The sequence below is a fragment of the Phodopus roborovskii genome, unplaced genomic scaffold (assembly GCF_943737965.1).
Source record: "Phodopus roborovskii unplaced genomic scaffold, PHOROB, whole genome shotgun sequence".
In the NCBI taxonomy this organism is placed as follows: Eukaryota; Metazoa; Chordata; class Mammalia; order Rodentia; family Cricetidae; genus Phodopus; species Phodopus roborovskii.
Genome location: NW_026126480.1, coordinates 39,628,614 through 39,653,829, shown reverse-complemented (window position 1 = coordinate 39,653,829; position 25,216 = coordinate 39,628,614). Strand labels below are relative to the sequence as shown.

The window sequence follows — 25,216 nt, the reverse complement described above, 5'->3', positions numbered from 1 at the left end:
GTGTTAGTCTCCATATCAGTATAAGATAGAAGAGCAGCCACCTCATGGATTGCTGTTAGCAGGTGTCAAAACTAGAATGGAGCTGGGCATGGTGATGTACTCCTTTAATCCCAACACTTGGGAGACAGAGGCAAAGTGGAATCTCTGTGAGTTCTCAAGGCCAGCCTGGCCTACATAGTGAGTTCCAGGACAGCCAGGGCCACGACCCCACCTCAAAAAAAAAAAAAAAAAAAAAAAAGAGGCCGTACAATGACAGTTGGGATACAGTAAAGGGCTTGCTATCATTTCAATGAACTCCTTCTTCATAGGGCTGAAATTGGCAATTTTCTGCTCAATATTTTTGTGAATATACATTAATGAAAACAGAAAAGGGGTACTGAGATGGGCACACCTTTAAATAAGGGACTATTTATCTTTGTGATGGTAGTTTGTAAAGGTACCCCATACCTTGGATGTAGTAACCACAAAAACACATTTCTGAGTGCAGAAATTTCACCAGTGCCTAGATTTTAAAACTGATGCAGAAATAAGGAACACACAAGCTGAAATCTCCTATTGCTCGGCACTGTGGTGTGTCCCCAAGTAAAGAGTGCAGTAGTATAAATTTACACAAGTACTTCTTTAACACACAGGCATACATGTGCATCCACTGTCCAGTATCTATGCCAGGAGGGTGTGCCCAAAAGCAGTGGCCTCTCTATGTGAGAGCTGCTGGGGGAAACTGTTTCTATCGTCATGAATTTAAATTTGTTTTATGTTACAAGACCTCTCCTCTGGAAGGGGACAAAAGTAGCTTACGTGAGAAGAGAGTTATTGGCATGGTGGACACAGGCGTTGTGCCTTCCTTTCAGGAAGACTACACCTGTTCTTCATCTGTGTGTGTGACAATGGCACTTTATTTTAGCAGCAAGAATCTCCACTTAATTTAGTGCTTTATCTTTTCATTGCCCCATAGAACACTGATTTTGTAACAACGAACATAATCTGATACATACCGTTAAAATGGAGCTTTCATTTTATGGTAGATCAGCATAAATACCCTGTAGGGTATTTCTTAAAAACAAAACAAAACAAACAAACAAACAAACAAACAAAAAAACAAAAAACCAGTATCACAGTGATGCCTAACCATCTCACACAGCCATCTTCCGATCTGACATCATCGTTCAGGCCAAGAGACTTTGGCAAGTGACTGATCAATCACAACATCACTGAAATGTTCATCCTTTATCAGTTAACTTGAGATAAATCAACAACAAAATCCAAGGTCTGCTGGACAACGACTGTGTTTGGCAAGGGGAAGAACACTCCATCTGAGTCAGTCTCTCTGAATTCTTGTCTTTGTCCTTGGATGGATGATCTCAGAACGCAACCTCGATTAAGGGTCCTTCACTTTTAAATTGACAGAGCTACCTTTATGGTTGTCTGCGGTCTTTCTAGGTTTAAAGTTCCACCATTATCAAGTCATTGGCATTGATTCCTTAACTGATTCTCAGGTGATTAAGTGAGAGCCCTAACTGTGCAAACCAGTCCCACCTGTATACACAGGTCAGTTCTTCAGCTCCTGTGCCCCATGTGCTCTCATTCTACAAATTAACAAACAGCTTTAGGTTCCAACCAGATACAAATTCAAAGCACATAGTTTTATAACAGATTACAAAGTCACAGAAACCAGAAAAAATAAACATAATGGAAGAAATATGAGTAGACCCCAAAACATCCTCTTTGGTGAAACGATACAAGGGCTCACAGAAGAAGACAAGCTCGATTGGTAATTATGTTAATAATTAATTCATATTAACTACTCTTTGTGAAATACGCAAAGCATATAAACAGAATTAGAACTCTGTGGACACATTTAAAGTCCATGTATGTATAGAGTGAGTGTCTCCGGTGCAGTGAGTTAGAACACGGCATTTATCACACTTGCATGTGTTTCTCATTCTAGAGAAGGTAGGACTCTGTTCCCTCATACTGACTCCGGCTGTATTGTCTGTAAGTCCACACCTCTTTCACACAATCACAGAAATTAAAGTTGTCTGAGCTCCGTTAGGGCACTGGATCCACCCCTTGCTTCTCTTATCAGACCCATCTGTCTTTATGTTCTGAAACACTGGCTGAGGGGTTTTCATCATTTTCCCATTTGAAAGTCAAGTAGACTTTATCTCTTTGGATTCAAGGTCTAAATTTGTCCTGTTTCTTTCTACTGTTTTAATGTAATTCCTATCTCAATTGTATTTACCCAACCTCGCATATTTAACTATAATTTGCATTGTGGAAATTAATTCAGCTCAATGAACATGACTGCAAAGCAAAATTACTTAGAAAACATCAAGTTTTCTTAATAAACATTATCCTTGTGCAAAAGCACTAAAATACTTTCTATTAAGCACTAAAATACTTTCTATTTAGCAGCAATGATACATTTTCAGCAACTGCATGAGCCTTGGGGCATTTTTTCATGTCTAATGTGGTGTTTCCTCAGGAAATGTGAAACTTATTTGTCTACTGTCCACTTCTCTCTCCAGAGGACTCAGGCTCTGCAACTGGAGGTGGTCCTCTCCTGACTAAAAAAAGTCCTAATACTGATCAGTGGTTTCACCAGCTGGATATCTGACTAGATTTTGCCTGTTTGCCATTTGCATTGTAAAACATAGATGTCTTCACAATAAAAATTATTTAATATACTATATAAATGATTACATATATCTATAATAGATATACCTTTTCAGACTAGTCTCCTGTTCTCCATTCCTTATGAAATTGTGATATTATTTCCTTATAGGGATAAAATATTTCTCTTGAGAATTACTAAAACAAAAATCAAATTTCTCAATTAATTACTATTTAGGATAAAGTCCAATAACCAAATTTGAAAATTTGAAAAATAATTAAAGTGCAGTACTAAAAAATAGTGCATGATCTAATGAATATTATAACTGAATATTTTCAGATGATTAAGCCACATTATTTAAACTTTATAGTTGAAAACTAATACAGGGACATGTTTTTAAATGTCCTGCTAAAGCTATCATGTAATGCATCTTTCATACAGGTCAATTATAGCAGCCAAACATTTGGTGGTAAAAATAATATTTTAGGCTTTTGTTGTTACCAATTATATGGCCTATAAGTTACATCTGTATTTTCTACTATTTCTTTGATATTAGGACTAGGAGTCCTCGATTTTCCAAATAAATTTTATCAGTTTCTACCTTGTTTAGCAACTTAACACTGAATCTATAAAGTATTGAATAAAAATTGCCGACTGTAACAAACGTTCCTCTGATTCAAACTGCAGTACAAAGATTTAGTAGGAATATAAAGTGACTATTTCCGTCAGCAGTACCGTTCCTTCAAATGTTTTCATCTTCCGGGATGCTGGCACAGTGAAACTTGTGTATACTCAGAAACTAGGATAAGAAATATAAATGTGTACAGAAGCTTCAAAAGAGTTTTAGAGTAGACTGGACAGAGAAAAGGACAAGGGGCTTCAAACAGAACACTGCAATGCTCTGCAGGCCCCACTTAACAAGGCACTACAGTTGGAAGTGGTATGCCTGTGTCACCAGACAGGGGCCCGACCCCACAGGCATCAGAATTCTGCGTCGATGTGCTTTGCAATGGTGTTCAGCTGGATGTTGGATGTTCCTTCATATATTGTACCTTAAACAAAAGAGAGGGGGGAAAAGGACAATTAGTTCACCCACAGCTAAAAAGGGCCATGTAAGATATCAGTGCTAATGACATCAGCCCTGCATTTGATCTAAGTAACAGGATTCAGTGTCTAAAGTCATTCTGACTAAGATAGCAATTTTCCATTCGATCTGTAGAGTACTAGAATCAGCTTTGAACTGTGGAGGATTTAGGTCTCAGACCTAAATAAGCCCTGCTGGATAAGCCCTGCTGCCTCTGAGAACCTGGCAGCCTTCAGAGTTCCTAGTTAACTCTCCTCACTGTTGGGGGAGCACTGACTAGAGCCCTGGAACACTATTGGAGCACTCAGGCATGATGAGGCAGCTGCCTTCTGAAATTAGAAGCAACCTTCAAAGAGCACACTATTAGACTACAGGAATGGCAAACACTAACAATTTTTGCACCAGAAAAATGAAGATAGTGGCTTTCGTCGCAGATTTCTTAAAAGGTCTATTGGGGCATTTTAAAAGTCAGTTTGGTGGTTTTAGAAATATAATTTCCTTTTTTTCTGATAGGACCAAGAAGGAGGAAATCCAGCCACAGAAAAAGTCAATAAACATACCGTGGAGATTAAAATAGCGTTTACCTAAGTACTAGTAATACAAATTTGACAAATACTAGAGCCCAAACACCCACAGTGGCAAATAAAACAAAACAAAATAAGCCATCAAAAGTCTACTTACCAATCTTTGCGTCTCGGAAGAATTTTTCCACAGGGTAATCTTTGATGTAGCCGGCTCCTCCCATCCACTCAATGCACTTACTCGTCGTCAATCCAGCAACCTACCAAAGGCAACTAGCAAATTACAGACTGGAAGTCTGCAAACTTGTGCATGATGAGCCTGTGAGTGACAGTTTCTGGAGCTCAGATTCACTGTAAGCAACTGGAAGGGCTACAGTTATTTTGAAAGTCTCCACGCCATAGCTCTAAAATGCACTGCTAATTCACAGAACATTTTTTTTTGTTGTTTGTTTATTTGTTTTTGTTTTTGAAAAAGAAATCAGACTTGGGCATATGCACATGCTTAGCACCAGGCATCATTTGCTAGCAAATATACATTGAGAGACAATCCAGTCCTTGTGTTCATTTAAAGACAGACATTAAACCAATTGGCATAGAAATTTGCAAGCTGCAGAGAGAAGTGCTTGTCAGGAAAACTGTTGGGATTTAGATGGTGAGCTGAGGAAACAGCTTGGCTGAGACCTACACCACCAGTTAGGGACATTACAAGTTGAGGAAGAACATATACAAGGGCTCTAGGGAAAGCATTGTGAGAAATTAGCATGAATATTGTTCCATTTATTGTGAGAAGTCACTGAAAAGTTCAAAGTGACATCATGGACATCAAAACCACAGTAAGATTGGACTAGGGACAGCAACATGGACCATAAGAGCAGCTGGGTGACCCAGGAGTTAGGTTAAGAAATGATGGAGCCTGGATAGGTGGCGGAGAGAGAGAGATCCAGAAAGAGGGCTGGGAGAAGGAAGAAGGGAAAGAGAAAGGGAGGGAGAGAGAGATATTGAGAAGGGGGAGTGTGTGTGTGTGTGTGTGTGTGTGTGTGTGTGTGTGTGTGTGTGTGCGTCTGTCTGTCTGTCGGTTAAGCTATCTCTGGATATCCTTGAGACACCATTAAAATAGTCAAACTGATCATCCCCCTCCAAGGCCAGCCTGCCGTTCCAGTTTCTTTTTCCCTCTCATCTTGACTCCAGTTCGTGGCAGTGTCTCATTTTAGGAGTTGCAAGGGTTAAATGAACATCTGTCAGCATATCCAACCTGTTGCCCATGGGCTGTATGAACACAGGAAAGCTATGAAAGCAACCCAATACATCTAGAGATAAGAATGTCCAAAGATTGGATACTCTTAAATCTTGACTCAGTGTTAAGACTGGGAGAGACCTGGCCCATGATGTGGGTTGACTCTCTTGTCATCATTTCATGTGTACACAGAAAATGGATATGTCTGAGTATCACACATGCCAATCATCTTTTCTTGATGCTTTAAATCTCCTATGGTCCTGCCATGAACACATCTTCCACAGCATTTACTTTACACATCTTTACTCCAACTTGAAACCATGGACCTGAGGCCATCACTCAGAGGAGGCCTCTATGTATTTGGGGTGGTGTGTTTCAAACTGAACTGGCCATTCATAAAAACACGGAGACACTACAGAACTAATACATCTTTCCCCAGCAGTTTTATCCTTCCACACTTCTACTGCAGGAAGTGAAAAGTGAACATTTTCTTTCTTGGAAGATTGCAGGATAACCTAAGCTCAATCAATATTCCCAAGCGAAAGACTAATAAGCTCATATATTTAAAAAAAAAAAAAAGAGACTGAATAACTCCTTCTATTTTTACCTCTGATGCATAATATTTGGCCATAGATGCTTCTTTAATAAATGGCCTTCCGGCTTCTACAAGCCTAGCAGCGTTGTACGTTAGTAACCGTGCGGCTTCCAGTTGGGTGGCCACTTGAGCCACTTGGTGTTGGAGCCCCTGTAACATTCAGACCCATGTTAGAAAATGACAGTTCGCAATGCTCAGCTTGCTTCTAACTGCAAGCAAGATACACGATGTTCACAGACTCAAAACACACTCCCAAATAAATCCAAATACATTCCTTTTAAATATCTTAAACCTGCAATCTAAAGTTAAATAATACACGGTAGGTCTTACTGTTGAATCTGTTTTGAAAAATTCCAAAGCTCGTGCAATCCTTCACAGTTTGGCAAGGTTTTAAATAATGTCATCATATAGTTAGGTTTTGAAACCTCGATTCTCATATATTTAATAATTACTTTTAACTGTTCATGGTAAAAATTGAGCTTCTACTAAGTCCTAATAGAGCAAAACTCTCAAGTGTTCTTTGCTTGATTGCATTAAGACAATTTTGATTTCTGAACATGGCCACAACACATTTAGTTGTTAGCTATAGAGCCCTGAAAGAATATTTGACACACCAGTTTTCTTCCTTGGACTAATCATATTGATGTGAGTCTATTCCCATGTCCAAGAATAAACAGTAGTGCCAGCCTGTGTTTGCTTGCACCCTTAGTCCCGACACTGTGAAGACAGAGACTATGACATGTCTTTCCACTCCTGCCATCTCTTTCTGTGCTATAGGCGTTGAACTTCAGGCCTTCTGCTACATGCTAGGCGGGCACACCTCCATCAAGGCACACCTCCAGCTTACCATGACATCTTTGTATTGAGGAAAATTAATTTGGGAATCAAATTCTCTGCTTTGCCTACACGCAGAAATCCATCTGAAAACCTGAAATCCAATATGCTCCAAAATCTCAAACCTTTGGCGTATTAGGATGCGCCACAAGTAGAAGTTCAACCCATGGTATTTTGTTTCATATATAAAATCATTAAAAGCATTGCATAAAATTACCTCAAAGCTACGTATGGGGCATATATGGGATATGAATGAATTTTGTTTAGATTTGCCTCGAATCCCTATGATATCTTACAATGTCCACAAAAATGTCCCAGACTCTGAAGGCACCTGAAGCCTGAAACATTTCTAGAGCCAGGCATTTCAGATAAAGTCATATGAGCCTGTACTTGGAAGGGTCAGGGTGTGATCTCAGGAGACGGTGGACTTCTGAGGTGGTGAGTGGACAGCTCCCCAGTGCTCACCCTGGCAACCCAAACATACAACAGCTGCCTCAAAGATCATGGTTCTGCCCTTGGAAAAGATTAAGGGGGCCACCAGTGTATGCCATGAGACCTATTTCTCCTCCCAACTAAACATCCTTGGGGAACCCCCTCCATGGCTTTCAATAGGAAGAGGGAAAAGTTCAAGACAACAGAAAGAATTTAATTCTATACACCTGAAAATCGAATATTCGTTTGCCAAACTGTATCCTTTCTTTAATGTATGGAATGGTGTAGTCAAAACATCCTTGGGCCAGTCCTAGCATCTGTTAAAAAAAGAGAGGGAGAGAAAAGCCAAAAGATCAAAATGTGTTTTGATACAAGTTTATGCCTTTAGTTTCCCAAGTTGCAATTCCTTTGGAGGGAGACTGAAGCACTGGGGAAGGCAGGAAGGGGAATGAAGAGAGGGGTGTGCTGGGTATTCACTACATATTACCCATTGTACCTGGACATCTGCATCAGTATGGGCTGGTTTCATATATGGAGGAGTGAGTGTATTTAATTCTAGCACAGAGGCAAATCTTGGCTACAGCTATGTTGATATAGACAGAATGTCGCTCTGAAGTCCTCTCTACGATTCTCCAGGTATAAAGTGAGCTCTAGGAGCTAAGACCAGAACTAAACCAAGACTCTAGACTGCAGACTGTTTCTCCTGTCCTGCGAGCCAAATGTGGTTAAGTCACTTCTTTTCTTTGGTTTTGTTTTGCTTTAAGTTCAGAGAGGAAAACCTAGGGTGTGGACTGAGTAGGAGAAAGGGGGATGAGGGAGTGTGCCAAAATATCAGCATTTCTAAAAGCTCTGCGGGTGACTTAACTGGGGTTCAGACAACTGATAAAAGAATCTGGTAAAAGTGTTAATTTACGCCCTTGAAGAACAAGTCAGGATGGTGTAACAATTTTAGCTGAACTGTCTCATTGCTGACCAATTTCCGTATCTATTGAACGATCCAAGCTTAAAAATGGTTTCTAAACTTCAACATTAGGTAGCTAGTAAATCACTATCTAATTATGTCAAACTATGTAGGTTTAAAAAAAAAAAAGAAATCAATACTTAAAGCTTTGGGGGGAAATGCCTACAAACATCAATATTTCATTAGTGTTCATTCACATTTTCTTTTAGTCTTTATTTAGTATTCTCTGGAGAAGAGAAGATCATATCTAAAATTAAGGGGGCAACGCCCCCACAAATCCCAAATTAATATGAGGCAGCAAGCTTTTTGTGGTTATAGATAATGTCATTTTCCAGCATGTCTATCAATGTGAAGATTGATTTCGATTTTTAAATATTTTTTTCATTATCTTTTAATGTGTTTTTTCTGCGCCTTTGTCTGTGCATTGTGTGCATGCAGAACCTTCAGAGGCCAGAAGAGAGCACTGGGTTCCCTGGGGCTGAAATTACAGCTAGCTGTGAGCCATTATGTGGATGTTGGAGATCAAATCTGGGGTCTCTAGAAGAGCAGCCAGTGCTCTTGACTGCTGAGTTATCCCTCCAGCCCTGATTTTGTGTTTTAAAATAGGTTTTGTTATGTACCCAGGCTGGCCTTGAAAATGCCACATCTATCCTCAAGTTCTCAACCCTTCTGCCTCAAACCTTGTGAGAACTAGGATCACAGGCATGGACCAATACCACTGGCTTAAACACCAAAATTACCAACTGTGAACAAAAGCAAGCACTTCTATCTTGGAAAAATGTTTCCTTTTTAAATAGTAAAGAAATAAAGTCTCTGCTACTACAGGGTTTTGAGGGACAGTGACTCTAGGTCACTGTTACACATACCTTTTCCTCCACAAGCACCCACTGAGACACATTATATAGCTGCTCTTAACATTTCACTGAGTTATAGGATATTATAGAGTAATTGGAGTAAAGCCCATGTCATGAACTTCATGACCAGAACATCAATATTATGTATATGTCTAGAAACCATGAGGTCCCACACTGGAGCTTTAATGCTCTTTCTGATAAAGTTACATAACAAGAAAACCTTTAAAAGCACAGGTATGCCAGTGGTCTTCCTAGGTTTGTTAGAAAGCGGAGTTGAATCTTGATCCAAGAATAGTACATCAGGGTGAGGGTATAGTTTAGAGGTACAGCAGATGGTTAGCATGTTTGGGATCCTAAATTCAATCCTCAGCAAACTCTCCCCCAAAATGAACAAGTTTGTTAATGAAGTTAAGAAGAGCATAAAAACATAGAGTAATAATAATTCCATATTCACCTATTTTAACAGTTAGCAGATGTAATTTATATCAAATGCTAAAAGCTGTAAATTGGTAATCTTAGTGATGGATTAAAACTGAATACAAATCTGACTATTGATGAGTTCAGGAAGAGCTTAGGGGGCCCCGACTCTCACTGTTAAACTACCTGCTACTGACAGAGTTTTGGTGGGGGTGAGTCATTGCCTTCAGTTGTGTACACCCTTGTGACTCCACTAGGCTCCAATGCATAGCCCCAACCCAATGCTCACATAGATGGCCCTGGAAATTGATCACTAAACAAAACCAGTAGTTATGAACCCTGAATCTGGTAGGATGAATGTTGCCAGGGATTGGAAGGAGATAAGAGAGTGTGGGGAGAGAGTAACCAGAATAATATATACATATATTAAGAGGTATAATATAATATATATTAAGGGTTGTGATTAGGGTTATATACATATGTATGTATATACATACATATGTAACCTTACATAATAGAATATATATATGTATATATATACACACACTCACATATATATGGATCTTCACATAATATCCTTATACAATAGAACAATTATTCTTAATTTGAAAAGTTTCTAAAAGAATGAACTTCAGGTTGGTTTTGAAAAGTTAACTGAAAAATAATGTCATATTTAATATGCAATATACTAGCAAGTTACTGGTCTAGGCAATAGATAATACTTAAAGCATAAAGCAGCTATCACCAAGCCACTGTGTGATCTTCTGGACACATCATTGCCCAAAGAAGAATTTAAGAGAAATAATCTGAACTCATTCCTTTTCCTCATGCAAGGGCAGGGTGCCACCTTGTGTTCACAAGCTTCCAGATATTGCTTTTAGTGTAATTTTTTTTTTTAATTTTAATTGGCTCAAAATGTGAAAGAGCTAAGATGTGACTTACCTGGGCAGCAATCCCTATTCTGCCTTCATTAAGACTTCCTATGGCATACTTATAACCATGTCCAACTTTCCCCAAAACACTGGTCTCTGGAACCTGAAAATACAAACATATACTTACTTTTAAAGTAGGTTTACATAAACATATAAACTACACAAACATGCGTGAGTGTATGTATGTCCTTGACTTTTGTTATATTACTCCATCACATTATTGAGTAAACTTCAACTAGAGAAGCCACACAGATGGCTCAGCACTTGTTTCTCCAAAGGACATGAGTTCAACTCCAAGCACTCAACATGATGGCTCACAGCCATCCTTATATCCAGTTTAAGGGGATCTGACATCCTCCAGTGACTTCTGAAGGTGCCAGGCACCCATGTGGTAGGTACACACACACAAAGGCAAAACATTCACACACAGAAAATAAATAAATAAATAAATAAATAAATAAATAAATAAATAAATCCAACACAATTAAGAACCACCCCCCAAACTACAGTTTGATTTCCCACTGACATCTGTATCTCCTCACTGTCTTCCCAAGTCTGTGTTACTCTTATTACATACTCCTGAGTCTATCAGTGAATGAATTGATTTAGAAAAAGGGAATCTTATGTAATTTGTCAATAACATAAAAGTATTATAATTTATCTGCAATTCTTGTATGTTAATAGTGTTGAGATAATTTATTAGAAACTTTAAAAAAATGAAGTATTTTCAAAGGCAAGAGTAAGACACTGTTCTTTGGTTGAGACAATTCACTTTTAGAAAAGTCTACCAAGGTGTGTGAGTAGGAAGGAGACAAGAGAGAGCATGGGGAGAGAGTAACTATATATACATATATATGCATGATATAACATAATATATATTAAGGGTTGTGATTTGAGTTATATGTACATGTGTGTGCATATATGTATGGCTCGTGCATGCATTCATGTGTGTGTGTGTTTCTGTGAGTGCACATGTGTGAGTGTGCACACTCTCTTGCCTAGTAGAGGAGGAGGAAGGAATAAACAAACTATAACATTTCTTTAAAATACAAAAAAAATAATACTTGAAGGAGAGAGATGTGTTAGTGGTTCAGAGGATTTGTCTATAATTCTAGTTCCTATAATCTCTTCTGCTCTCCCAGAGCTTTTGGGCATGAGTGCGAACACACAAAATAACATTCATATACATAAAGCAAAATATCCCTAATAATTAATACTAGGAACAATAGAAAATACTTAGCTTTAGTTAGGAGTGAGACCAGGGAGGAATAGAGGATGATAAAGGAAAAGTAGGAAGAAGGAAGGAGTGAGGCTCTGTGACGACCCACCCTGCCCAAGGCAGGCTCTAGCTCAGCTTCAGCATCCTGGAGATCTTGTTCTGTGGAGTGCTGCCTAGATGCTTTCCACTCTCACTGAGCAACATCCCCATCTTGTGGCCACTGGTGTACCAACCTCAGAACTCCTCCCAGCAGAGTTTGGTTCACAAGTACCAAGCTTATAAAGTATAAATGTTTCAGAAGTGACAAGTTGCAAAGACAATAGTAATTGAAGTTAACTTCTGGCATTTATTCTCTAGGCCAGAGGCTGGACAGAAAAGTTTCCGCTTTGGGCCTTAATTGCTGACCAGTTCCGACAAGGACTCTTTTGTGCCTACTTACACCATCTGCTGTTTTGACATTTTCCTCGTATATTTCCTATGGCTCTATGTAAGGCTTATATCTCATCAGTCTTTTATTGAATAGTCTAGAATATTCTTGAATACCTACCTTGACATTCTCAAATGTTAACTGGCAGGTGGAAGAAGCTCTTATGCCCATCTTATTTTCCTTTTTCGCTATATGAAAACCTTCTGTATCTCGGTCTACTAAGAAGCAGGTGATGCCTCGGTATCCCTACAAAGATTTCAAATGTGATTATCATTTGGGCTTTTACAATTCCTGTTTATAGAACTCAGAGTAAGAAAACTAAGGGGTTGCAGAGATAGCTCAGCAGTTAAGAGTACTTGTTGCCATTCCAGAGGACCAGAGTTTGGTTCCCAGAACCCACAATGTGGCTCACAACTGTCTGCAACTCTTCATTCATGGGATCCAGCTCCCTCTTCTGGCTTTCATGAGCATCAGACATGCATGAGGCTCACAAATGTACACACAGGCAAAACAATCATACATAAAAAAAATTAAAATGAATAAATATAAGGAGTTAAAAATAAAATGAAAAGTACAGGGCTGGAGAGATGGCTCAGCTGGTAAATTACTGTTGTGCAAACAGGAGGATGTATGTTGGGTCCTAAAGTACCCATGTTAAAGAGCTGGGCATGTGCTTGTGATACCCGTGTTAGGGAGACAGAGACAGGTAAATCCCTGGGGCTTGCTGGCCAGTCAGCCAAGCTTTATCAGTGAGGCCCAGGTCCTAGTGAGTGACCTTGCCTCAAAAAGAGTTAGGGGGCTGGAGAAAAGATCCAGTAGTTAAAAGGATATATTGCTCTTGCAGAGAACTCAACATGCATTATATAGGGTGGCTGACAAGCACCTATAACTCCACTGCAGTGGATCTGACATCTTCTGGACTCCATGGGCACCTGTGCCCATATGTATATACCCCTACACAAATACTTAGTTAAAAACAATTTTTATTTTTGAGACAGTGTTTTTCTGTAGCTTTGGAGTCTGTCCTGGAACTCACTCAGTAGACCAGGCTGGTCTCAAACTCACAGAGATCCACCTGCCTCTGCCTCCCAACTGCTGGGATTAAAGGCGTGAGCCACCACTGCCCGGTTTAAAAATATCAATCTTTAAAACAAAGGTGGCCAGTTCCTGAAAAACAGTGTTTGAAGTTGACTTCTGGTTCCCTTACAGATGCACATCTACACAAATCTACACAAATACATCATGTACAAAAAAAAAAAAAAAAAAAAAAAAGAAAGCTAACATAGACTTTAGTAATAAATAGTAAAGGACTCTTAATTGTAATATGTGCACTACAAAACCAGAATAATTGGAGACCATTAGTTAATAATCAAGAACCTTATGTCATGCATAGTAGTATACCCTTTGAGTGTACCTCAGCACTTGGGAAGCTGAGGCAGACAGCTCTCTGTGAGTTCAAGGCCAGCCTGGTCCATATATCAAGTTCTAGGACAGCCAGGATTACCCAGAGAGGACAGAATCTTATTACTTCTTGTACTTTTCCAGAAACCACAATGGGTGTTAAAATTATTTTTATAATGAGTACGTGTTCATAAGTATACCATGTTTTAAATTAGAAATTCTTAAACAAATCAGAAAACAAAAATGATACATACTTAGCATTTTGCTGTGTGATTTTCTTCCACCTTGAATAAAATACTCTTAAAGTAATATTCTTCAATAGTCTTCAAAGTAACTGTATTTTACAAGTACTTAAATCCTTAATTATTGCACAGAAAAGTTAAAGTTCTACCCAATTAAAGATTAGGAGAGAAGTAACAAGTGGCCTTATATGTAATTAATAACTTTGCCAACAACAGTCATTTTAAATCAGTAAGAGTGAAAAAATGGTCAATTCAACTCTCACAGAACTAGGAACTTAAGCCCTATCCTAAGAAGGGACTGGAAGAAGGAAAAGAAAAGGTGAGAAGAGGGAGGAAAGGAATTTTTCTTTAAACTTACAGAGGTGGGGTCTACATTTGCAAAAACCAGGAAGATATCTGCATGTTCAGCATTGCTAATCCACATCTTCGACCCATTGATGATGTAATCATTTCCATTTTTATCAGCTCTTGTTTTCAAAGCAAAAGAATCGCTACCAGCTCCAGCTTCAGAAAGGCAGAAGCTCCCTAACTATATACTCAAGGGGAAACAAACAAGCAAACAAACAAAAAAACCAAATTAATTTTTATGTATTCTTTGCATAACAAGTCATAGGATAAAGTGGACATTTGTGACTGTTTTGCTTTGTTTTGTTTTTGAGACAGGGTTCCTCTGTGTAGCCCTGGCTGTCTTAGGAACTTGCTCTGTAGACCAGTCTGGCCTTGAACAAAGAGATCTACCTGCCTTTGCCTCCTGAATAATGGAATTAAAGTTGTGTACTGTCAATGTTCAGCATTAAAAATGGACATTTGGAAGTCAACCTTTAGTTAGCTTTTCAAAAAAAATAAAAATATCTATATTTGGATTGGGCGTGGTGGGGCATGCCTTTAATCCCAGAACTCAGAATGCAAAGGCAGCCAGATCTCTGTGAGTTTGAGGCCAGCCTGGCCTATATACGAAGTTCCAGACCAGCCAAAACTACATAGTAAGACCCTATATTAAAAAAAAAGTCGCTGGACAGTAGTGGCACACAACTTTAATCCTGGCACTCAGGAGGCAGAGACAGGAGGATCTCTGTGAGTCTGAGGCCAGCCTAATCTATGGAGTGACTTTCAGGATAGGTTCCAAAGCTACAGAGAAACTCTGTCTTGAAAAAACAAAGGTCTATATTTATCAAAATAGAATTGTGAGTATTATTTTTTTGAAAGCACCCTTACTATTAATCTAAGGTAAAGTAAGGATTTAGGAATACATGCTTGCTGGGTAGCATTTCTTAGTTTGTCTTCATTAAGACTTCCCAAGGCACGCTTAGAGCCACTAGCCACCTCAGAACTCAGGTAGATAATGCAGGAAGACCACTGTAAGTTTGAGGCCAGAGAAAAACAAAACAACATATGCTTAACCTTATTTAATTTTAGTAGAATGTTGTGCTGACACAATTTGACACAAGCTAGAGTCATCAGAGAGGAAGGAGCCTCAGCTGAGGAAATGCCTTCATGAAATCCAGCTGTAAGGCATTTTCTCAATTAGTGATTGATGGGGGAGGGTCCTTCCCATGGTAGGTCAGTTGCCATCACTGGGCTGGTGGTTCTAGGTTCCATAAGAGCAAGCCATGGGAAGCAAGCCAGTAAGAAGCTTCCCTCCATGGCCTCTGCATCAGCCCCGGCCTCTGCATCAGCCCCTGCCTCTGGGATTCTGCCTTGTCTGAGTTTCTGTCCTGACTTCCCTCAGTGATAACAGCAATGCTAAAGTGTAAGCCAAATAAGCTCTTTACTCCCCAACTTGTTTTTTGGGCATGGTATTTCATCACAGCAATAGAAACCCTAAGACAAAAGTGATCTCGACAAAGGGACTGGGAAAATGAACTGAGGTAGATGTGTTGATTTTTTTTTTTCTTTTTTTCTTTTGAGACAGGCTCTCACTGTACATACCAGGCTGGCCTGGAAATAGCTATGTAGCCTAATGCGGCCTCAAACGAGTAGTCCTCTTGCCTCAGCCTCTGAGTCCTAGGATTACAAGCATGCACTGCCATGCCTGGCTACAAGGAATTGGCTGATGATTGTTTCCTAGATTTCCACATGACAAATGAGAGGTAGAATGTATTTCTCTGGTAGCAGCAATGTATTGAGTATTGCTTGGTTGATCGATGGTGCTAGATTGTGGCCTTGGATGATTGAAGTCAATATTGCAGTTACTTTTCTCCCCCAAATACTGTAAACTTTGATCCCATCCATTTCAACAAGTCATTTCAACTCACTTTTTCTGTAGCCAGCTTAGGCAAATAGGTAGCCTTCTGTTCTTCTGTACCGAGTTTTCCAAACAGGTTGTTAACTACTGTGTTCTGGATGTCACACACGAGAGCCACAGATGCATCCACTTTGGCTAGCTCCTCTATCACTATGATAGAGCAGAAGAAGGAAGCACCTGTTCCTCCATATTTTGCATCAATGCCAATGCCCATCAGCTAAAACAATGACAGAGGGAGGAAAGATGGGACAGGTGAGGAAAGCTGTTTACACTGGGAAACTCCTTGCAAGTAAAAATTCAAAACTAAATTGTAAACACATAAATGACCTAGAGCCCCTGATGCTAGGCAAGCTACAGCCATAGCCCATTATATATGTATATATGTATGTATGTAGTATATAGGTGTGTATGTATATATATATTCTGAACTTTAAAATTTTATGTATTTTTAATTTGATATAGCTATTGTGTATAAACAATACTCTATTAAAAACACTATTTTTTTTGCTTGTTTTTTGTTTTTATGAGAAGGATGAAATTTATGTTAGATGTGCCCCAGCTTTGGGCCTGGGATAACAAAGAAAGACACAAAATGCCTTGAAACATGATCTTATGGCTTCTCTTATGAAGAACTACATGAGATATTTCAGTATTTCTACTCAGGCCCCTGTATACTGATTTGATGTAATAAGTGAAGACATGAAACTAACCATCTCTCAGTGGACATGTCTACAGTTCTAGTCAGCATGATAGTGTCTTCTAAGAAGGCCTTTCTACTTGACCTTTTCCCTAGAGACAACTACTAACATGACCATCCATTTTGGGCCACTTTAGCAAGTCCAAGCCAGTTAGCATACATTTGTTAGTGTTTGAGTAACACACCCAACAAGTCATAGATGCTGATATATAAGACTAAATGTTGGCCAAGGCTTCCCAATAGGTCGAATTGGGTCTCAATGCCTAAGTCTGGGGCATGAAATGTCCTAAGCACTGCTCTACCTTTAATTGTCCTTATTTTAGGAAGGGAACATGACATAAACAAGTGGCTCAAGACCCATATCTGATAGCAGAAGTGGTGGCGCTCTCTTTCTCTCTAGGCTCCCCTAAAACAGCTCTGGTGAGTTAGGGCTTTGGCAATATGTTTCAGGCTGGTGATGTAGCCGGCATGAAGGCAGAACCACAAAAGATAAAAACTGCCCTGGGAGAGAACTGAAAGTGCTTTCCCATTGTGAGCAACTGTTAGCAATACTGCTTCTCTATAAAAGTCACTAGTACTCTTTAATTGGAAATATGTGGCAGATGCCTAGCATTGTACTATAGGGTTAGGAGGCAGGTGAGCTACTGAAAGAGGAGTTTATTGAGGTGGATGGTGAGTGCACAAGGCCCTAAATACAAGAATTGCTACTTCAGGAGAGCAATTCTCAAGCTGTGAGACTGTGAAAGGACTCCCCACAGAAGCCTGAGGGTGGGGACGGAGTCTGTCAATGATGACAGCAGAGCTGAGCTGGAAGATAAACTATGGGGTCTTTGTCTTACTCACCAGGCTTCTGTGTGGGTCAGTATATCTCCACATAGGATCCCATTTTCCTAAGTGTTTCATTGATAACAGAAAGCTAGCCCAGGGGGTGGTGGTGTACACCTTCAATCCCAGCACTTAGGAGGCAGAGGCATGTCTCTGAGCACGAGGCCAGCCTGGTCTACAGAGCTAGTTCCAGGACAGCCAAGGCTACACAAAGAAACGCTGTCTCAAAAACACAAAAACAAACAAACAAAAAACCAAGTTAGAAAAATTATCAAAAACTGATCCCATTAAAACAAGAAGAAATGAAATTATATGGCTTAGTGCCAAAAGTAATTTTTCAATGAGGTAACAGATAAGACAAGAAAGATGGTGCTGAATACTGAATAGCAGTGACTAGTTCTGGCACATCCTTAGTTACCAAAAAAAAAAAAAAAAAAAAAAAAAAAAAGGTATTTTCACCTATAGAAGGAAGACACCAGGAATGAGTATGGTGATTGCTTTGTTTTTTGTTTTTTAAGACAGGATTTCTCTTTGTATCCCAGGCTGTCCTAGAACACGCTCTGTAGACCAGGCTGGCCTTGAACTCAGAGAGATCCACCTGCCTCTGCCTCCTGAGTGCTGGGATTAAAAACATGTTCCACCACCACCTGGCTCAGTATGGTGACTTTTAAGATGTTTTTCCTTGGAGTTTCCACACTGATAACACCCTACTCATAGCCAGATTAATTCTGCTTTAATCTATTTTGTACGTCATATTCTCACCAAAGGGCTATGTGAATTGCAAAGCTGGAAATCTAGTTAGTGTGGAACTCAGATGTCAGCTCTGCTTTAAGACTGCCCCCCCACACAAGAAACCACACACAGTGACTATAATGTGTGTTATTTGATGGAGCTTGCCAGTTCTTTGTTGCAGCTGCCCTGTGCACTACAGGATGCTGAGTTACTAGTGTTCCATGCCTCGGCTCCACCAGAGACTAGTGGACCTCTTTAAAAACATTTATAATTTAAAATATCAGTTCAGTTCAAAATCTTTAACAGTATAAAGTCAACTAAGATCTTAAGTGAAAAGAAACATATATTTTTGACTAGGAGTGAGGAACTCACTTTGCTCATTAGAACCTCTCAATTGAAAAGTCTGCATATATTTTTATATACAAAATGTATTTAAAAGTAGTTGGCCAACACAAAATGGACTCCATGTTATTTGTGTGCTTTTTACTTTATATAGGTATTTTTTGTCGTTTTATTTTTGAGAGGGAAAGAACATGAAGTTTGGTGGGTAGGGAGGTGAGGAAAGAGCTGGAAGAAGTAGGGGAAGGGAAATGAATATGATAAAAATATGGTGTGTGTAAAAAAATTTAAATAATGCAAAGTTTGAAACAAGAATAATGAAACATATACCCCTTGTTGAAATAATCCTTGTATCACTGATTTCTCCATTTTTGAATTTTCATCCATAGTTGCAACCAAGGGAGCAATTTGTTCCTGTGCAAATTTTTTAACTGTGGGGGAGAAAGAATTGCTGGTAAGTCTATGTTTACATAGATAAAATGGACATCTTTAAGAAAGAAATAGTTCATGAACAGTTTGTTGATAAACAACTACTTTTTAACCAATAAATTAAAATACACATGACAGAGCCCAGCCTTTGTCCTCTTCCACCAGCCATTGGCTAGAGGTGAGTCTGGGCCCAATTGGGGCAGTCGCTCCCCTACAGCCTCCCCCCCACCAACTCCATGGGTTGGCCCCTGCTTCTGCTGCTCCTGTGTCCTGTCCCCATCGAGAGCACCCTTGGAGCTCTGATACACTCCCACCCATCCCCACCGCGAGCCTGCCCCCCTACCCTGTGCCCTACCCTGCCCACTGTCCCGCCGCTCTGGTTGAGCACTGGGACAGAGGGGGGAGCCAACAATCCACACTATTTCGGGGATATCTCAGAGCAACTCTGAACACAGGAGACCTGCCTATCCACGCGGGACCACCTGTAATTTCCACCTGCTTGGTCTCTGACCCCGCCTCCAGTCCTCTGTGGGAGTCCCGGGCCCCTCGCAGAGATCTGCCTATCTCTGCAGGACCACTCTGAGTTTCTGCAGGCATCTTCTACTGGATCCTCATCCCTGACCCCATCCCTGGGTCCCTGTCTGAGGAGAGACCTCCTATAGAGCTTGGACCACCCAGAGCTACAGATATCGAACCTCTGACCCACATAAGCCCACTGGGGAAGTACCATAGAGAGAGGGGGAGACCCCACCAACACCTACTGGAAGAAGCTATGGGAAGACGGCAATACAAGAAAACACCTAACAACAGAAAGACAAGCATGACACCACCAGAATCTCGGGAACCTACACCAACTAGAACGGAACACAACAACAAAGCAGAGGAAGCAGAAGGGAACGACTTAAAAATTACCATCATAAAAATGATAGAGGCACTCAAAGAAGATGTGAGAAAATCCCTTAAAGAAATGGAAGAATAAACAAACAAAAAAGTGGAAGAAATGAACAAATTCCTTAAGGAAAGAAAAGAAAGTACAGAAAGCCAAGAAAAAACAATTAAGCAGGTGAAGGAAACGGTTCAAGATTTGAAAACTGAAATAGAGACAATAAAGAAAACAGAAACCGAAGGAATGCTGGAAATAGAAAAACTGGGCAAAAAATCGGGAACTACAGACGCAAGCATAACCAACAGAATTCAAGAGATGGAAGAGAAAATCTCAGGCACAGAAGATAAACTAGAAGAAATAGATTCATTGACCAAAGAAAATTATAAATACAACAAATCCTTAACACAAAACATCCAGGAAATGTGGGACACCATGAAAAGGCCAAACCTAAAAATAATAGGCATAGAGGAAGGTGAGGAAGCCCAGCTCAAAGGTGCCGAAAACATATTCAACAAAATCATCGAGGAAAACTTTCCCAATCTGAAGAAGGGCATGCCCATGAAAGTACAAGAAGCATACTGAACACCAAAAGAGGCTGGACCAAAGAAAAAAGACCCCTCGACATATAATAATCAAAACACCTAGCATACAGAATAAAGAAAGAATATTAAGAGCAGCAAAGGAAAAAGGACAGGTAACATATAAAGGCAGACCTATCAAAATTACACCTGACTTCTCCATGGAAACCCTCAAGGCCAGAAGGTCCTGGATAGATGTTCTACAAGTGTTAAGAGAACATGGATGCCAGCCCAGGCTGCTATACCCAGCAAAACTCTCAATCACTATAGATGGAGAAAACAAGATATTTAATGACAAAACCAGATTTTCCCAAAACGTATCTATAAATCCAGCCCTACAGAAAGTAATGGAAGGAAAACTCCAACCCAAGGAAGGTAACTATGCCCACAAAAATGTAGGCAACAGATAATCTAACTACATCAGAAAACAAAGGTAAAGCAGAACTAATATATTCACAATACCACTGCCAACAACAAACCTAAATCAAACAAGCATCAACAATCAATGGTCCTTACTCACCCTCAACATTAATGGTCTTAATTCACCTATAAAAAGACACAGGCTAACAGAATGGATACGAAGACAGAATCCATCCTCTGCTGCATACAAGAAACACAGATAAGCTTCAAAGATAGACATTACCTCAGGGTAAAGGGTTGGGGAAAGATTTTCCAATCAATTGGAACCAAAAAGCAAGCAGGCATGGCTATCCTAATATCTAACAAGTTAGACTTCAAACCAAAATTAATCAAAAGAGATAAAGACGGTCATTTTGTATTCATCGAAGGAGAAATCCATCAACACAAAGTCTCAGTTCTGAACATCTATGCCCCTAATACAAAGGCACCCACATTTGTAAAAGAAACACTTCTAAAACTCAAAGCTTATATAAAACCTCACACACTTGTAGTGGGAGACTTCAATACACCACTCTCAACACTAGACAGGATCACAAATCAGAAACTCAACAAAGAAACAAAAGAACTAACAGAAGTTATGTCTCAACTGGGTTTAACAGACATCTATAGAACATTCCATCCAAAGACAAAAGAATATACCTTCTTCTCTACTCCACATGGAACCTTCTCTAAAATTGACCACATACTAGGTGGCATAACAAACCTCAACAGATACAAGAGAATAAGAATAGTCTCCTGTACCTTATCAGACCACCATGCTTTAAAACTGGAATTCAACAACAACACAAATAGCAGAAAACCTGCAAACTCATGGAACCTGAACAATGTGCAATTGCACCATACTTGGGTCAAAGAAGAAATAAAGAAAGAAATTAAGGACTTTCTAATATTCAACGAGAATGAGGACACAACATACCCGAACTTATGGGACACCTTGAAAGCAGTGCTACAAGGGAAGTTCATTGCACTAAGTGCCCATATGAAGAAAACAGAGGATAGTCACATAAGAGAATTAACAGCACAACTGAAAGCCTTAGAACAGAGAGAAGCGAACTCACCCCGTAGGAGTAGACACCAGGAAATAATCAACTTGAGGGCTGAAATCAACAAAATAAAAACCAGGAAAATAATACAAAAAATCAATGCAACAAAGATTTGGTTTTTTGAGAAAATCAACAAGATAGACAAACCTTTATCCAAACCAACGAAAAAGCAGAGAGAGAGAGAGAGAGAGAGAGAGAGAGAGAGAGAGAGAAGAGAGAGAGAGCATGCAAATTAACAAAATCAGAAACGAAAAGGGGAACATAACAATGGACACAGAGGAAATCCAGACAATTTTCAGGTCATACTTTGAAAACCTGTATTCCACAAAACTTGAAAATTCAAAGGAAATGGACAAATTTCTGGATAACCATCACTTACCAAAATTAAATCAAGAACAGACAAACAACTTAAATAGACCTATAACCCACAATGAAATAGAAGCAGTCATCGAAAGCCTTCCAACCAAAAAAAGTCCAGGGACAGATGGATTCAGTGCAGAATTCTACCCGACATTCAAGGAAAAACTAATACCAATACTCCTCAAACTGATCCACAAAATAGAAACAGAAGATTCATTGCCAAACTCTTTTTATGAGGCCACAATAACCTTGGTACCCAAGCCTCACAAAGACACAACTAAGAAAGAAAACTACAGACCAATATCCCTGATGAACATCGATGCAAAAATAATAAAATACTGTCAAACCGAATTCAAGAATACATCAGAGAAATCATCCACCATGACCAAGTAGGCTTCATCCCTGGAATGCAGGGATGGTTTAACATACGAAAATCTATCAACGTGATCCACCATATAAACAAACAGAAAAAGAAAAACCATATGATTATCTCCCTAGATGCTGAAAAAAACCTTCGACAAAATTCAACACCATTTCATGATAAAGGTCTTGGAGAGATCAGGGATAACAGGAATATACCTAAATATAATAAGAGCAATATACAGCAAACCAACTGCCAACTTCAAACTGAATAGAGAGATACTTAAGCCAATTCCTCTAAAATCAGGAACAAGACAAGGCTGCTCTCTCTCTCTCCATATCTCTTCAATATTGTACTGGAAGTTCTAGCTAATGCTATAAGACAACAAAAGGTGATCAAGGGGATCCAAATTGGAAAGGAAGAAGTCAAACTGTCTCTATTTGCAGATGATATGATAGTTTACATAAGCGACCCAATAAACTCTACCAGGGAACTCCTACAGCTGATAAACACCTTCAGAAAACTAGCAAGATACAAGATAAACTCAAAAAAATCAGTAGCCCTACTTTTTTTCAGACGACAAAGAGACAGAGAAAGAAATCAGAGAAACATCACCCATTACAATAGCTACAAGCAACATAAAGCATCTTGGTGTAATGCTTACCAAACAAGTAAAAGACCTATATAATAAGAACTTTGTGGATCTAAAGAAAGAAATTAAAGAAGATACCAGAAAATGGAAAGATCTCCCATGCTCTTGGATAGGTAGGATAAACATAGTAAAAATGGCAATCTTGCCAAAAGCAATCTACAGATTCAATGCAATCCCCATTAAAATCCCACCACAATTCTTCACTGACCTTGAAAGGATAATAATCAACTTTATATGGAAAAACAAAAGACCCAGGATAGCCAAAACAACCCTATACAATAAAAGAACTTCAGGAGGCATCACCATTCCTGACTTTAAGCTCTACTACAGAGCTATAGTTCTGAAAACAGCCTGGTATTGGCACAAAAATAGACAGGTAGACCAATGGAATCAAATTGAAAATCCTGTTATTAACCCACCTGATTTTTGACAAAACAGCTAAAATTATACAATGGGGCGAGGACAGCATCTTCAACAAATGGTGCTGGCCCAATTGGATGAGGGTGTGTAGAAGACTGCAGATAGATCCATATCTGTCGCCATGCACAAAACTCAAGTCCAGATGGATCAAAGACCTCAACATCAATCCAGCCACACTGAACCTCAAGGGTAGGAGGTACCCTTGAACAAATTGGTATAGGAGACTGCTTCCTGAACATAACTCCAGGGGCACAGACACTGAGAGAAACAATTAATAAATGGGACCTCTTCAAACTTAGAAGCTTCTGTAAGGCAAAGGACATAGTGGACAAGACCAAACGGCAGTCCACAGACTGGGAAAAGATTTTCACCAATCCTATATCCGACAAAGGGATGATCTCCAAAATATACAAAGAACTCAGGAAACATCAAATAACCCTATTTAAAAATGGGGTACAGAATTGAAGAAAGAATTCTCAATAGAGGAAATCAAAAAGGCTGAAAGACACTTAAGAAAGTGCTCAATATCCTTAGCTATCAGGGAAATGCAAATCAAAACAACTTTGAGATACCATCTTACTCCTGCCAGAATGGCTAAAATTAGAAACACCAATGATGACTCATGCTGGAGAGGATGTGGAGAAAGGGGAACACTCCTCCAATGCTGGTGGGAGTGCAAACTTGTACAGCCATTTTGGAGATCAGTATGGCGGTTCCTCAGGAAAATGGGAATTAGTTTACCAGAGGACCCGGCAATCCCCCTCTTAGGCATATACCCAAATGATCCACACCCATGCAACAATGACATCTGTTCAACTATGTTCATAGCAGCACTATTTGTAATAGCAAGAACCTGGAAGCAATTTAGATGCCCCTCAATTGAAGAATGGATAATGAAGATGTGGCACATCTACACAATGGAATACTACTCTGTAGAAAAAAATAATCTTGAAATTCGCAGGCAAATGGCACTTGAAGAAACCATCCTGAATGAGGTAACCCAGTCACAAAAAGAGAAACATAATATGTACTCACTCATATATGGATTTTAGACCTAGAGCAAAGGATCACCAGCCTATAATTCATACCACCAAAGGAACTAGGATACAAGGTGTATTCTAAGAGATTCATATAAAGTCCCTCACAGAAGCGGGAAGGGACAAGTCCCCCAGAGCACAGGGGAAGTGGGGGGGGCAGTGAATGGAGAGAGAAGTAGGAGAAAACGAGGAGGAGGAAAGGAAAACATGTGTGACCAGGAAGATTGAGTCCTGTTAGGAATAGAAGACAGGAGAGAGAGAGAGAGAGAGAGAGACAGACAGACAGACAGAGAGAGAGAGAGAGAGAGAGAGAACATAAAAGAGGGAGCCAATATTGGTTTGAAGAGAAAATTGAACCCAAAGAAAAGTCTAGAGAACTACAAGACTTCTGCCAACTAACAATTTGAGCATCCATGGAAAGGCTA

The 25,216-nt window shown here is 39.6% G+C and overlaps 1 protein-coding gene across 1 annotated transcript in view; it reads right to left on the bottom strand.

The window, feature by feature from the left end:
* Positions 1-874: 874 nt before the first annotated feature.
* Acadsb (acyl-CoA dehydrogenase short/branched chain) overlaps positions 875-25,216 on the bottom strand; it is a 43,581-nt gene continuing 19,239 nt past the window's right edge. The window contains exons 3-11 of the mRNA XM_051193178.1: positions 18,936-19,036; positions 16,023-16,229; positions 14,126-14,296; positions 12,245-12,370; positions 10,489-10,581; positions 7,542-7,631; positions 6,061-6,198; positions 4,380-4,479; positions 875-3,666 (exon numbers count right to left, since the gene is read on the bottom strand). Coding sequence (XP_051049135.1) covers positions 3,596-3,666; positions 4,380-4,479; positions 6,061-6,198; positions 7,542-7,631; positions 10,489-10,581; positions 12,245-12,370; positions 14,126-14,296; positions 16,023-16,229; positions 18,936-19,036 — 1,097 coding nt within the window. The 3' untranslated portion in view covers positions 875-3,595. The remainder of the gene's footprint in view (positions 3,667-4,379; positions 4,480-6,060; positions 6,199-7,541; positions 7,632-10,488; positions 10,582-12,244; positions 12,371-14,125; positions 14,297-16,022; positions 16,230-18,935; positions 19,037-25,216) is intronic.